Source organism: Grampus griseus (assembly GCF_964374135.1).
Source record: "Grampus griseus genome assembly, chromosome: 3".
NCBI classification, from domain to species: Eukaryota; Metazoa; Chordata; class Mammalia; order Artiodactyla; family Delphinidae; genus Grampus; species Grampus griseus.
In genome coordinates, this window is record NC_139019.1 from 130,052,013 (window position 1) to 130,066,670 (window position 14,658).

The following is a 14,658-nucleotide window of genomic DNA, read 5'->3' on the forward strand; positions in this document are numbered from 1 at the left end:
CTAGTTCCTGTTAATATTTCCCCTTTCATCTAAGTAAAATGCACCCCAAACTTAGCCTGCCAAGGGCCCAGATATGTTTAATAAACTAAAATGCCCTCTAGAGCTCAGAAAAATCCCTTTCTATAGAAGATAATGGTGAGGGAAGGAGTCTGTACAAAACTGGGGGAAAGGAGGAAAGAGTTTGAGTTAGAGTACACAGTGAAGAACCCACTGAATCAAGGACGCAATAGTACCTGAGCTGTACCATCATAGGAAGCAGATATCAGCCTTCCGTCATGATGTGGGCTCCATGCCAGACTGGTAATCTTGGCTGTGTGCCCTGAGAGGGTCCGGTAGGGCTCTGTAATGGTCACTGGAGATTCAGGATTGCTCTCTATAAGACAAGGGGATGATGTCATTTCTACCAGCAACAACAACAGAAAGACATAAATGAGGGTATTAACATGGCAAGAGTCAAGATTTTGCCACGTGCTTTCTGTGTGATTTTCAATATTGTTTCTACGTGGGCAGTGTTGTTTAGTAGTTAAGTGCGTAGGCATATCCACAGTGCCTGGCACATGGGCTTACTGCAAGAAGTATTAGCTATCATTCTTTCTTTCTAAAAGCCATCAAAATGAAAATAATATATTTTGGATGTGATACCAAGAACATATCATGTATATGGCACTCTAGCTAAAAATGTGTGACCTGAATCTAGTCATGAGAAAATAGGAGACCAAACTAAATTGAGGGGACATCTACAAAATAACAGGCTGGCATTCTTCAAAAAAATCAACATGAGGGACTTCCCTGGTGGTCCCGTGGTTAAGACTCCACACTTCCAATGCAGGGGGCATGGGTTCGATCCCTGGTTGGGGAATAAGGATCTCACAGGCTGCGTGGTGTGGCAAAAAAAAAAAGGCTGACAGACTGTTCTAGATATAAAAGACAATATTGGATCAATTGACAATACTAGAATAAGCATGGCAGATCAAACTATTGTATTAAATTAATTGAAGTTTATAATGGAATTATGGTTATGTAAGGGAATAGCCTTATTCTTACAAAATACACAAATATTAAGGGATATGGGGCATGACACATGCAACACAAACAGTTTGGAAAAATACATACATACACACACAGAACAAATCAAATATGACAAAATATAAGTTGTTGAATCTGTGAAAGGGTATATGGGAGTCCTTTGTACTATTCTTGCAACTTTCCTCTAAGTCTCAATTATTTAAATATAAGAAGGTAAAAATAAAATCAAATGGATTCTGGCCATTTTTTTCCTTTTTCTGTTATTCAGTAGATATGAAATAAAAAACAAACTAGGGTGACAGTATTACAGTAGAAAAAGATCTGCACTGCTCTTAAGTATTAAGTTAATGCTCTGCAATAAGTGATGCTGAGAAAACTGGACAGCTACCTGTAAAAGAATGAAATTACAACATTTTCTCATACTGTATACAAAAATAAACTCAAAATGGATTAAAGACCTAAATGTAAGACCTGAAATCTTAGAACTCCTAGAAGAGAACTCTTCGACATAAATCATAGCAGTATTGTTTTTGGCTCAGTCTCCTAAGGCAAAAGGAACAAAAGCAAAAATAAATAAATGGAACCTAATTAAACTTAAAAGCTTTTGCACAGCAAAGGAAACCATGGACAAAACGAAAAGACAACCTACTGAATGGGAGAAAATATTTGCAAATGACTGATAAGGGATTATTTCCAAAATACCTAAACAGCTCATAGATCTCAGTGTCAAAAAAACAAACCACCCAATTAAAAAATGGGCAGAACACCTGAACAGACATCTTTCCAAAGAAGATATGGCCAACAGGCACATGGAAAGATGCTCAGCATCGCTAATCATCAGAGAAATGCAAATCAAAACCACAATCACATCATTTCAAACCTGTCAGAATGGCTATCATCAAAAAGAACACAAATAGCGACTTTCCTGGTGGCACAGTGGTTAAGAATCCGCCTGCCAATGCAGGGGACACGGGTTCGAGCCCTGCTCCGGGAAGATCCCACATGCCGCAGAGTGACTAAGGCTGTGTGCCACAACTACTGAGCCTGTGCTCTAGAGCCTGTGAGCCACAACTACTGAGCCCGTGTGCCACAACTACTGAAGCACACGCACCTAGAGCCTGTGCTCTGCAACAGAGAAGCCACTGCAATAAGAAGCCCATGCACCGCAACGAAGAGTAGCCCCTACTTGCTGCAACTAGAGAAAGCCTGTGTGCAGCAACGAAGACCCAATGCAGCCAAAGAAAAAAAAACAAAAAACACAAAACAAAACACAAACACAAATAACAAATGTTGGTGAGAATGTGGAGAAAAGAGAACTCTGGTACATTATTATTATTATTTTTTCTCTCTCTCTTTTTTTTTTTCCCTCTAGTACATTATTGGTGGGAATGTAACTGGTGCAGCCACTATGGAAAACAGTATGGAGGTGCCTCAGAAAACTAAAAATAGAAGTACTATATGACCCAGCAATTCCACTCCTGGGCATATATCCAAAAAAAATGAAAACACTAATTCTAAAAGATACATGTACTCCAATGTTCATAGCAACATTATTTACAACTGCCAAAATATGGAAGCAACCTAAATGTCCATCAACAGATGAATGGATAAAGATGTGGTATATATGTACAATGGAATATTACTCAGTCATAAGGAAGAAGGAAGTTCTGCTGTTTGCAACAAAAGAGACCTAGAGGGTATTATGCTAAGTGAAATAAGTCAGACTGAGAAAGACAAATACTGTACGTTTTCACTTATATGTGGAATCTAAAAAATAAAATGAATAAATGTAACAAAACAGAAACAGACTCGCAGATATAGAGAGCAAACTAGTGGTTATCAGTGGGGAGAGGGCAGAGGGGAGGGGCAAGATGGGAGTGTGGGATTAAGAGGTACAAAGCTGTATATAAACTAAATAAGCAATAAGGATATGTTGTATAGCACAGGGAAAGATAGCCATTATTTTATAATAACTTTATTATTTATTTATTATTATTATTATTTTTGCGCTACGTGGGCCTCTCACTGCTGTGGCCTCTCCTGTTGTGGAGCACAGGCTCCGGACGCGCAGGCTCAGTGGCCATGGCTCACGGGCCCAGCCGCTCTGCGGCATGTGGGATCTTCCTGGACCGGGGCACGAACCTGCGTCCCCTGCATCGGCAGGCGGACTCTCAACCACTGCGCCACCAGGGAAGCCCATATAATAACTTTAAATGGATATAATCTATAAAAATACTGAATCGCTATGTTGTCTACCTAAAACTAATACGATATTGTAAATCAACTATACTTCAGTTTAAAAAAATTAAGTTTATGTCCTTTGCCAAAGTAGATATTTAATTTGGAATCAGAGGACTAGGATAAGCTTTCTAACATATCATGCTTATTAGTTACAAACTGTCTGCTATTTATTATTAGCAAAATCTATGTACACTATTAGTTTTCCTATATTCCTTTTAACTTGAGAGAGTCACTGCTAGAATAAAAATTGTTTTGTTATTACAAATAAAGATTCTCAGGAAATCACTGGAAATTAGTTCTAGAGAAATTTAAAATGTCAACTTGAAATTTTCACTATGGTTGACAGCACATACTCTCCAGCACTTTGGAAACAGATTAGTGTCACATTATAATTTCTTCATATTAGAAAAAAAGTAACTACATCTCCTTCACATTAAAAGAACAGACGCCTCTGACCACTTATTATGGTTCTTCTGGGTGCTGAAGAAATTCAGAGAAGTTTAAGATTCATTAAGGAATACATCATATGAAAATATGAAAAAGATCAACGTGCCAGGCAGGGACTAGTAGTTACTAGAACACATGCAGACTCTGCAATTAGACAATTTGGGTTTGAATCTAGGCTCTATCATATACTAGCTGTGGGACTTATGGAAGTGAGCTAACCTCTGTGCACCTCAATTTAATCAGGAAAATGAAGATAACAAAACCTACCTCCCAGGACTGTGAGAATTAGATGTAGTCACACATGGAAACACTGAGGGAAGGGGATATAAACTGGCAAAATCTTTTTGGAGAGTGACAGTTTCACACAAGATGAAAAGTCATATCCCTACCCCTGGCCTGGAATAACTATAGCAATAACTATACTTTAGAAAATCTGGAGAAAACATGCCGCAAACTAATAACACTGGTTTTTACTGAGGGATGGGATTAGGGAATTTTGTCATGTTTGAAACTTTTGTTGTATTTTAAATAAGGTGAATATACTACTTTTGAAAGCAGAAAAATTATAAAAATAGTATTTACTTTAATACCGAAAAGAAAGGAAAAAGGCACAGAAATTGGAACAAGAAGTAGTGGAACACATATACCACCCCAATATGGAAAGAAACCAAAGTTACCTATGACGGTCTGTAGGTTGTGCACATAAATGACTGCATTGTTGGACCCAGAGGCCATCAGATAGCTCAGCTCTGGCTGGCTGCCATACTCATGATGCCAGCTAATAGTATTCACAAGCTTGTGATGCTGCTGGATGGTGCAGATCAGTTTCAAGTTAGGAACCTTGAATATTTCTATTGATCTGGAATAAGAAACACACCAAGACAAGAAAGATGGATGCTCAAATTACAGTCCAATGCAAACAGGTATCTCCCTCATCCCATCAGTCAAAGAAAGGTGAAATGGAATAGGATAACCCTATATAAACTGCAGAGGTTACTCTCTCACAAAGAACCAGACACAAAAAGTAGTCTTTCAAACAGTTTTCACAAATCTCAACAATCTCTGGAAAGTTGTGTTTATCAGGCTCTTATAATAAATGGTGCAAGGGAGAAGCTAAAAGAAGAATTAATAAACAAATGGCTGAAATAGGACTATGTTACTATGATCAACATTGGAAAGGGGAAAAAAAAAAACCCCAAAAAAACAAAAACAAAAGAAAAAGATGTTGCAAAGGGCATGGTGAGGCCTAAAAAGCATTTCTGCCTAGGTTTACTATAAAAAAAATGAAGGGAGATTTAGGCAGTTTAATTCTGGAGATGAGGATTCTGTGAAGCACACAACAGCCAAAACACAGAGTAGTGCTGAGTACTCTTTGGGCTGAAAATATTTAACTTATTTTGCAGTTCTCAAAGATGCAGAGAGCTGAGTCATTTAAGGATATCAAGGATAATTCAGAACATCAAATACAACTAGGTTTTCCCAACTAACATTACAGATGGCATTAGCTTGTGATCAAATATATGCGCAATTACAAAGTTTTTTTTTATAAAGAAACAAACACATACCCATCTTCATTGCCAAGAGCCATGATTTTGCCATCTGCTTTCCAGCTGATCTCTGTGTGTACAGGCAATTTGTACTAGAAAGCAAAACAAACCAATCTTGACTGAAAACATTGTTCTTCTTACAAATCAGTGATGACAGTGTGGGGAAAAAAAAAGAAAATCCCTAGTTTAAAAATGTTCTAATTGTACAACAGCCGTTCTTATAAATAATCTACATAATTCGCCAAAGAGGTACTAAGAGCAACTGTTTGAAATACGATTTCTTAAATGGGATAAAGAAGAGGCCAGTAAATACTACATGTCTGCAGTGTCTAACCTTGTGAAATGAACTTAATTAAAATGATTTTTATCCCACAATAAGACATGAAACATATCCATTGGCTTTGATAACATGGGGGTCGTCGCCTTTTTAATAGAAGTCATACACTCTACGCTTTTTTCTTCCTATCTCTTGTTTCTTTTCCAGAATCTTTTTTTTTTCCTAACTTTTTTTGGTGTTCCCCAAAGCTGCCTGGGCCCTCTTCTTTTCTTACTTGTCTCTTTAGATCACCTCATACATACCTGCAGCTTCTTTAGCTACCATTCATGTGAAGAGACTCCAAATTTCTATTTCCAGCCCAAACTCCTTATATGAGCCTCTGATCCATACATTTAACTGTCACAAAACTAAAAGTTTGTTAAGAATAGGAATTTTGTCTCTTTTATTCATTGTTGAATGTTAATGTTCAGATAACATTTAAGACATGAAGGAATACAGTCAACAAAAATAATTCAATTTATGATTAAATGTTATTTTTATGCTAGCCATACAAAATAATGAGCAACAGTAAAAAATGCTCATTTGAAAGAGTAAGGAAATCTCAACATTTATGGTTTCATTTAAAAAGACAGTTCTGGCGTACAGATACACTGATAGGATGGTAAAGAAAATGTGGCTAAATGTGGAAATCTCAGTCAAGGATATAAGGAAATTATTTGTATTATTTTTGCAACTTTTGTATAAATCTGTAATTATTTCACTAAAAAAATTAAAAACAAAATGACAATTCTGTCTTGAGCAAAATACCTTATATCTGCACTTGAATACCATATTAAAAAATTATTTTTACGAACACCTCACTCTGGAGAAAGTGGCTGGCGTGAAAAGGCTGCTTTATATTCAAGATCGGAAAGTTTATAATAAATCACCATTGCAATTGAGAGACGCTTGAAATCTGCCTGAGCATAATGGATACCTCTTATAATGGCATTTATCATGCAAGATGAGAAGCCAAGAAGATGGAGAGATCATGAGAAGACTTTAGACCACAAGAACTCACTTTGATTGAATTGGTGTCCCTGATGAGTTTGTTGATGTCAAAGGCCTCTCCACTAAGCTTCCAGGGGTTGTGTTGTAAGACAATCCCTTCCCCTCCACAGCTGTATAAAGTGAGGGAAGGTCTGTCCCCTTCTCCTCCTATATGAGATAAGGAAAGAAAGCGTATCCGTTTTGTACTTCACCAGCTTAACTATTTGTTGCTATAGTATGACCATATCATACTATGAGATGTTTTAAAAGAATTACATTAATTTATTGGAATAAAGTCACTGTTCTTTGCATCTGAACACAGTTGTTGGGGGCAGAAATAAACGGTATATTAATTCTACATTAATATTTATAATACAACATATTTGCTTTAAACATTCTTCTGCCACTCAAAATAGTAGGGGTGCCAAAGCTGGGATCAGAAAACATGTTTTCAAAGTTTTGGGGAATTTACCTTCTCTTACCGACAAGTACTCTTTGGGCATTTAAATATATGGAGCTGCAGGACTTGCTATGACTAACTGTAAGAAGCTGTACTCAAAGCAATGATTTCTTTGGTGTTACAGCAATCATCCTGTTGATTTTTAAGAAGCAAACAGTGGTTCTGGTGGGTTTCTGTAAGGGCAAGTTTTATTTTCACCACTGCTAGAACTATGCTTGGCACAAGTCGAGGATCAACATTTGTTGAATGAATGAATGAATGAATGAACGAACTACCACTGCAGTGCTGCTTGAGTTCTGATGATTTACACTGTAAACGTTTACATTATTATGGAAATTTACAGATGTTCCATTATATATGGTGAAGAAAAGATTACCAAAGACTTTTGCTGAACACATTCATTTTTAAAATTCTGCAAGACCTACCACTGTAGGCATACGAAAGAGAAATATAAGGCTGAGGGGTTAGAAAAGGAAAAGGGTCAGAATACATCAAAGGCAACAAGAGATCATTTGAGAAATTCTAAGTTTGCTCTAACTGTAGGTGAAAACAGATGATCATTAACATTACAATTCTTTTTTTTAAATTTATTTTTTTAATAAATTGCTTATCTTTATTTATTTATTTTTTTGGCCACACTGCATGGCCTGTGGTATCTTAGTTCTCGGACCAGGGATTTAACCTGGGCCTTTGGCAGTAAGAGCACAGAGTCCTAACCACTGGACTGCCAGGGAATTCCCAACATTATCATTCTGATAAAATTAAAAGGTGATAGCAAATTTTAGTGAAAATCATTAGATTAGGTATCAGGACCAAGCATGAGATAACTATATTCACAATGAAAAAATTCAGCTCAAAGAGATCAAATATGCTTTAGTTTGGAGTTTGGAAAGGCTCATTCTGGGTGAATGCTTTCTAATTTATCACCTGTTACAACTGCCCTCATGGACCCCTGGGAACATAGCAGCTTGCTTAAGTAACCACTGCATTAGAATATTTATGACTCTTTCCACGTTGCACATCCTAGGATTAAGTTGAAAGAAAGAGAATACTCTCACGTTTGTTACAGAATGACTCACACTTACCGGGTGCCATGGAGGGTACCGGTGGCCCCCAGGCTAATGAGTATACAGTCTTCTTGTGATATGTGCTAGAAATCTGTGGAGGCCTGGGGGGAAGGGGGATTACAAACAAAGACTTAAAACAAAAAGATATAGTGGAAAACAGACCATCTTTTTCAAAAAGTTACCTGTTATATAAACTTAGTTGCTGATATTAAAGAAAAATAATTTAACAGTACCCTTCTCCAAATAACTGACTGTAAACAAGCAAACACTTAAATAATATACCATGTAATGATAGCTACTAACAAAATAATTAAGTCCCGAACATACTTCACCCAGTAAAAGAATGCTATTAACCTCCCCAACTGGCCAGCTTGGGATCAATCTCCCCATCTCTGTCAAATATTCTAATATTACTGTAGTTATATACCAGTGTAAAGGCTATCACAACTAGAGAAAAACAGGACAAGACAGAAAATGCAAACTGTTAAGCCCAGAACTAAGGTTACTGCTAAGCATATATTATCACCATGCAGATGTATCCACCTTATATTCAAGTAAAAGACTGGAAGTCATTTTTGGCTTACCCTGTCGTTAACATCACATTCTTTTTTTTTTTTTTTTTTTTTGCGGTACGCGGGCCTCTCACTGTTGTGGCCTCTCCCATTGTGGAGCACAGGCTCCGGACGTGCAGGCTCAGCGGCCATGGCTCACGGGCCTAGCCGCTCCGCGGCATGTGGATCTTCCCGGACTGGGGCAGGAACCCGTGTCCCCTGCATCGGCAGGCGGACTCCCAACCACTGCACCACCAGGGAAGCCCTATTTTACAGTTTTTAAAGGTTACTTTCCATTTAATTATTACAAAATACTGGCGCTATTCCCCATGTTGTACAGTACATCCTTGAGCCTCTCTTACACCCAATAGTTTGTACCTCCCACTCCCCCACCCCTATAGTCCACCCCACCCCAACCACTAGTTTGTTCTCTGTATCTGTGAGTCTGCTTCTTTTCTGTTATATTCACTAGTTTGTTGTATTTTTTAGATTCCACATATAAGTGATAGCATACAGTATTTGTCTTTCTCTGTCTGACTTATTTCACTTCACATAATACCCTCCACATCCATCCAAGTTGCTTCAAATGGCAAAATTTCATTATTTTTTATGGCTGAGTAGTTATTCCATTGTGTATGTGTGTGTGTATATACACACAACTTTTTTGTCCTTTCATCTGTTGATCGACACTTAGGTTGCTTCCATATCTAGGCAGTTGTAAATAATGCTGCTATGAACACTGGGGTGCATGTATCTTTTCGAATTAGTGTTTTTGTTTTTTTTGGATATATACCCAGGAGTGGAATTGCTGGATCATATGGTAGTTCTTTTTGAGTTTTTTTTTTTTTTTTTAAAGAAACGTTGCTCTTCAGGGTATTTTTGAAGGTTGCTGTGGTGATTAATAATATGTGATGTGTCAGGACAGAGCAGTGCGGTTATTACCTTTAACATATACTGTATTCTTTGTATAATTTTAGAATTCCAGGATTCTAGAACCTATGACTGAACTAACTTAGCTGTTGACTTCTTTATTTCCATGTATCTGACACATTTACCATTATCACTCTAGACAATGAACCAATTTTTCTTTGGCTGAAAGAAGTAGAATAAGCATTTCTGGCTGAATACTAACAATGTACCTACAGCAACATCCTTCCTCCTACTACATACCTTTGCTGGTATCAGTTTGGATATTCAGCTTATAATAACCAAACGATAGTAATTTACCAGAATTAGTCAGCAGTTTTGTGATGACACAAACCTATTTAAATTGATATATAGTTTTATTTTATTAAATACTTCTTTGAAATAGTGTAGCCTTTTAAAAAAAAGCTAGATATGAAGAAAAATAGTTAATGCGTATTCAGTTATACATAAGTACCTAAAAAACTGGCATATAAAAAGGTTAGCTGCACAGTATAATGAATGATTCTCACTTAGATGCAAATGATCTTTAGGCAAACTTTTTCTGTAAAGGGCCAGATAGTCAGTGCTTCAGGCTTCGTGAAGCATGCAATTTCTGTCACAACTCGTTTATTCTGCTGTGGTAGCATGAAAGCAGCCTCAGACAAGAGGTAAAAAAAAATGAGTGTGGGGCTTCCCAGGTGACGCAGTGGTTAAGAATCCTCCTGCCAAGGCAGGGGACACGGGTTTCAGCCCTGGTCCAGGAAGATCCCACATGCCGCGGAGCAACTAAGCCCGTGCGCCACAACTACTGAGCCTGCACTCTAGAGCCCGCGAGCCACAACTACTGAGTCTGTGTGCCACAACTACTGAAGCCTGCATGCCTAGAGCTCGTGCTCCGCAACAAGAGAAGCCACCACAATGAGAAGCCCGCGCACCGCAATGAAGAGTAGCCCCCACTCACTGCAACTAGAGAAAGCCCATGCACAGCAACAAAGACCCAATGCGGCCAAAAAAAAAAAGAAAGAGCATGGCTGGGCTCTAATAAAACTTTACTTATGGACAGAGAAATCTGAATTTTATTTACTTTTCATACATTGTGAAATATTCTTTTGATTCTTTTTCATTTATTTCAAAAGATAAAACTATTCTTAACTCATGGGCCATAATTCTCTAATCCCTGGCCTAGAACAGTGCTGTCCAATAAAGTAGCCCTTAGCCAAATATGGCCCTTGGGCACTGGAAGTGTGGCTCATGCAACTAACAACTCAATTTCTAATTTTATTTATTTTTAATTACTTTAACTATAAATAGTCACACATGGCCAGTGGCTACCAAACTGAACAGTGCAGGTCTGGAATCTAATCAAGCATCTAGAATAGCTGTGCCCAGTAGATTTATACTGTGAGCCACATCTGCAACTCAAAGCTTTCTAGTAGCCAAGTTAACAGAAGTAAAAGAAACAAGTGAAATTCAATTTTAAGAATGTATTTTATTTAGCTCAGTATATAAAAAGTATTATCTTTTAAAATATAGTGAAAATAAATAATTACTGAGGCATTTTACCTTCTTTTCTGGGGACTAAGCCTTTGAACTCTCGAGTATGTTTTACACTCAGCACATCTCAGTAGCCACCTGTGACTAAAGACTACTGTAATGGACAGTGCAGCTCTAGACAGTTTATAGGAAATACAGGGAATACAAGGAATATAGGAAACACAGGGAATAGTGAAATGAGTTACAAGTCACCACAAAGAATTAAGAAGTCCAAAATGCAGAATATGCTACAAAACAACTTATCTGGAATCTTCAAATTGAAAAGGCAATGTTATGGAAAGAAGTGGGGGATTATTCTAGAATAAGAGACTAAAGAGACATAACAAAATACAATGTGTGATCCCTGACTGAAAAAAGTTTGAAAAAAAAAACCACTCAGGAAAACGTTTTTGGCTCAAATGAGGAAATTTGTATACGCACTGGATATTAGCTCATATTATGGATATTGTTAATTTTTGTTAAGTGTAGACAAATAAGGCAAGTATGGCAAAATGTTAACTGGTAAATCAAGATGGAAGGTACAGAGATGTTCTTTGTTCTCGGCTTTTAACATTCTTCGATGTCTGAAAACTTTTGTAAAAAAAATGTTGAGGGAAAACAAAAGCAAATGGTTTATTTTAGTGGTTCCCACAGGTCAGATGGGCTGAACCACCATCACCTGAAAAAATTTTTTTAAATAAAATTCTGAGTTCTAAGCCTAAACTCAGAGTTAGAATCTTAAAGATGCTTCCCAGGCCTATTATGATATACATCCAGGTTTATGAACTCAAAATTAACTCACTGACAATTTGGTCAATGGGCTAAATAGGAATCGTCTATTTCTTACTTGTTGGAGTAGGTGTCATACAATCCCACTTTTCCATCATCAGTTCCAAAAGCTAAGCAGCCTTCCTTGGTTGGGTGCCAGCAGAGCTACAAAAAAATGAGGAAAGGGGCAGTGTTAAGGGAATCCTTAGGTTATACTTCAAGTGTTCAGCTGGAAAACTTTCTTGTTCTTTCTGTCTTCTAATTTTAAAAGTAACAAATTCTCATTATTTAAAAGAGAGAAACAAAGAAGTATTAAAAACAAAGTAAAAGTCACCTGTAATCTCACCATCCAAACACCCCATTGCCAATTCTGTATCTTTCTAGACATTTTTTGTGGTTGAACTTTATATATAATTGAAAAAACAAAAATAGGTTCAAACATTTAAATGATGTGCATGATACATTGTTGAGTGGGGAATAAAAGATTCCAGAACAATTCAGAAAATATGATTCTATTCATCATTAACAAAGCTTGGAAAGATACATCACAAACTGTCGACAGTGGTTCTCTGGATGATGGAAGTGGGAGAATGGAGTCAAGGGTGGGGTAGGAAACATTTTTTGCTTCCTACACTTCTGTACTGTGGTTTTCGTTTTGAATCACAAACCTTTATTGCTTTTAGACTAAATAGCCACAACAAAGATATCACTTCGAAGAAAAACAAAAAAATTATACGTATTGTTTTGTAATCTGCATTCCATGTTTTGTAATTTGCATTTTTCATGAATCATTAACATTTTCCCACATCAAAGAAAGATCTACATTATCACTTTTAATAGTTTAATACTATTCCCCATGTGGTTATAATTTAATGTATCTCCTATGAATACACATCCAGGTTATTTCTAATTTCTTACTATTAGAAAATAGTGTGACTTGAACAAAACCTTAATTTTACAAACAAAGCCAAATTTCTGAATTAGGAGGTATGTAATGGGTTTGGTCAGAGAGAGTCCTTCTGCTGTTCCACTTTCAAATTGCATCGAAAATACCCTTGAAGAAGTCTGAATTCCCAACAGAGTTCATTTATATGAACAGGTATTCTCTAAAAGAGAATTAGTTATTTGAAAAAAGTTCGTGGCAAGCTCAGAGAAAGCTTCCTTACCGCTGTAACCTTGGACTTGACACCCTGCCAAAAAATTTTCACATCATAGTTGTTCTTTATGGAGAATGTATTCCATATACGGATCATGCCATCACCAGCGCCTATCGCCAAACAGCCTGTGTCTACAGGAGAGAAAGCCAGACTGTAGGCAAACCCACCAAGGGAAGGCAGGGTCCAGCAGCACTCCAGGGTGGCCATGTCCCAACATTTTACCTGAAAAGATGAAGGGTTAGGGTCTTTATAAAGAAGGTCAGAGAAACAGGGAAAACAATCAACACTTCAAATAGGATGGGCTCAGAATACATCAGGATAATGTAACTTAACTATTCCAGTAGGAATGAGAAAAAAATAATCAGTTATAAATTGTAGAGCTCAGAGGGATCTTAGAATACATTTATTCCCTAAGATGCCAAGTGAATAGAGAGCACAATAAACTAGAACCCAGGCTTCCTGTTTCCCAGAGTTCAGTGGCCTTTCCACTATACTGTATCACTGTATTACAGCATTGGTAATTTTCTCATTTGGCAGACTCAAAAAAAAAAAGATACAGGTGCCTCAGGACAGTGGAAGAATCAGAGTCGTTATCTTCAAAAGCAAAATATTTTATCATAGCCAGTGGAAGAGGAGTGCTGAGTTTTTAATCGTCACTTGTTTAACAGTGACTTGGAAGAGAACGGTCTGTCAAACAAGCCTAGCTTATTGTAAAACAGAAAGGTGTCTCAAGTAAAGCCGATTGTCTCTTACAGAGACTGTGCCAAGAAGGGATGGCTCTGCTACCTGAACGACAGACGAGGGTATCTGAAAGCTAAGGCTTGATGATCTCGCACAGCCTTCCATGGACACATCTACTCTTCCTTGTTGTACCTGCTTTAGCAAAAAGGCATCTTGGTCGTTTCTCAGCTTTCCCCTACTTTTCTGCTGCTAATGTATTTAATGCCAATCAGTAACAGTAACTCTGAACCTGGAACGCGGGGGCAAGGTGAGGTGTGAGAAATAATGTACGGTTTGAAAAAGCCCTCTAATCCCATGCAAGTCCTCAATCACTGCTGTACAGTGCTGAATGCAAAATAAGCTGTTCTTACATCTCTGTCCATTGATGTGGAAAGCAGCAGCTGTTTGTCATCTTCAGTTTGTAGAGGACATAAATTAAACACAATTCTTGAATGATTCTGCCCTTCTGATGAAGCACTAAAGAGGGTATATTTCCGTCTCCAAGACTGAGTGAGATCCCATAGTAGCAGTTCGCCTCTGTGAAGGAAAAACAAGTATTAGTTCTCTTTCATGAGCAATCTGAAAACAAGTGATTTTGGGCCAGAGAGTGTGGGCCCTCAGCTGCAAAATAATTTGTTCATTGTTCCTTTAAGGAGATAAAAATTACATATTCTGAAATAGGCACAAAATAATCTCTGGAAAAACACACACAAAAACAAAAAAAAGTCACTGCCTATGGGGAGGGGAACCAAGTAGTGAAGACAGAGGTGGAGAGGGAGCTTTGGAGTTCCCTGGTGGTCTAGTCATTAGGACTTGGTGCTTTCACTGCAGCGGCCCAGGTTCAGTCCCTGGTTGGGAAACTGAGATCCCGCAAGCTGTGTGGTGTGGCCGAAATATTAAAAAAAAAAGGGAGCTTTACTATATCCTTT

At 37.6% G+C, this 14,658-nt stretch overlaps 1 protein-coding gene across 2 annotated transcripts in view; it reads right to left on the reverse strand.

Annotated features, from left to right (window-relative positions):
* GEMIN5 (gem nuclear organelle associated protein 5) overlaps positions 1-14,658 on the reverse strand; it is a 40,319-nt gene that overhangs the window by 17,804 nt on the left and 7,857 nt on the right. For both annotated transcript variants that reach the window (XM_082651935.1, XM_082651934.1), the window contains exons 7-14: positions 14,101-14,266; positions 13,019-13,231; positions 11,932-12,017; positions 8,113-8,195; positions 6,599-6,735; positions 5,280-5,353; positions 4,392-4,573; positions 234-373 (exon numbers count right to left, since the gene is read on the reverse strand). In XM_082651935.1, coding sequence (XP_082508061.1) covers positions 234-373; positions 4,392-4,573; positions 5,280-5,353; positions 6,599-6,735; positions 8,113-8,195; positions 11,932-12,017; positions 13,019-13,231; positions 14,101-14,266 — 1,081 coding nt within the window. The remainder of the gene's footprint in view (positions 1-233; positions 374-4,391; positions 4,574-5,279; positions 5,354-6,598; positions 6,736-8,112; positions 8,196-11,931; positions 12,018-13,018; positions 13,232-14,100; positions 14,267-14,658) is intronic.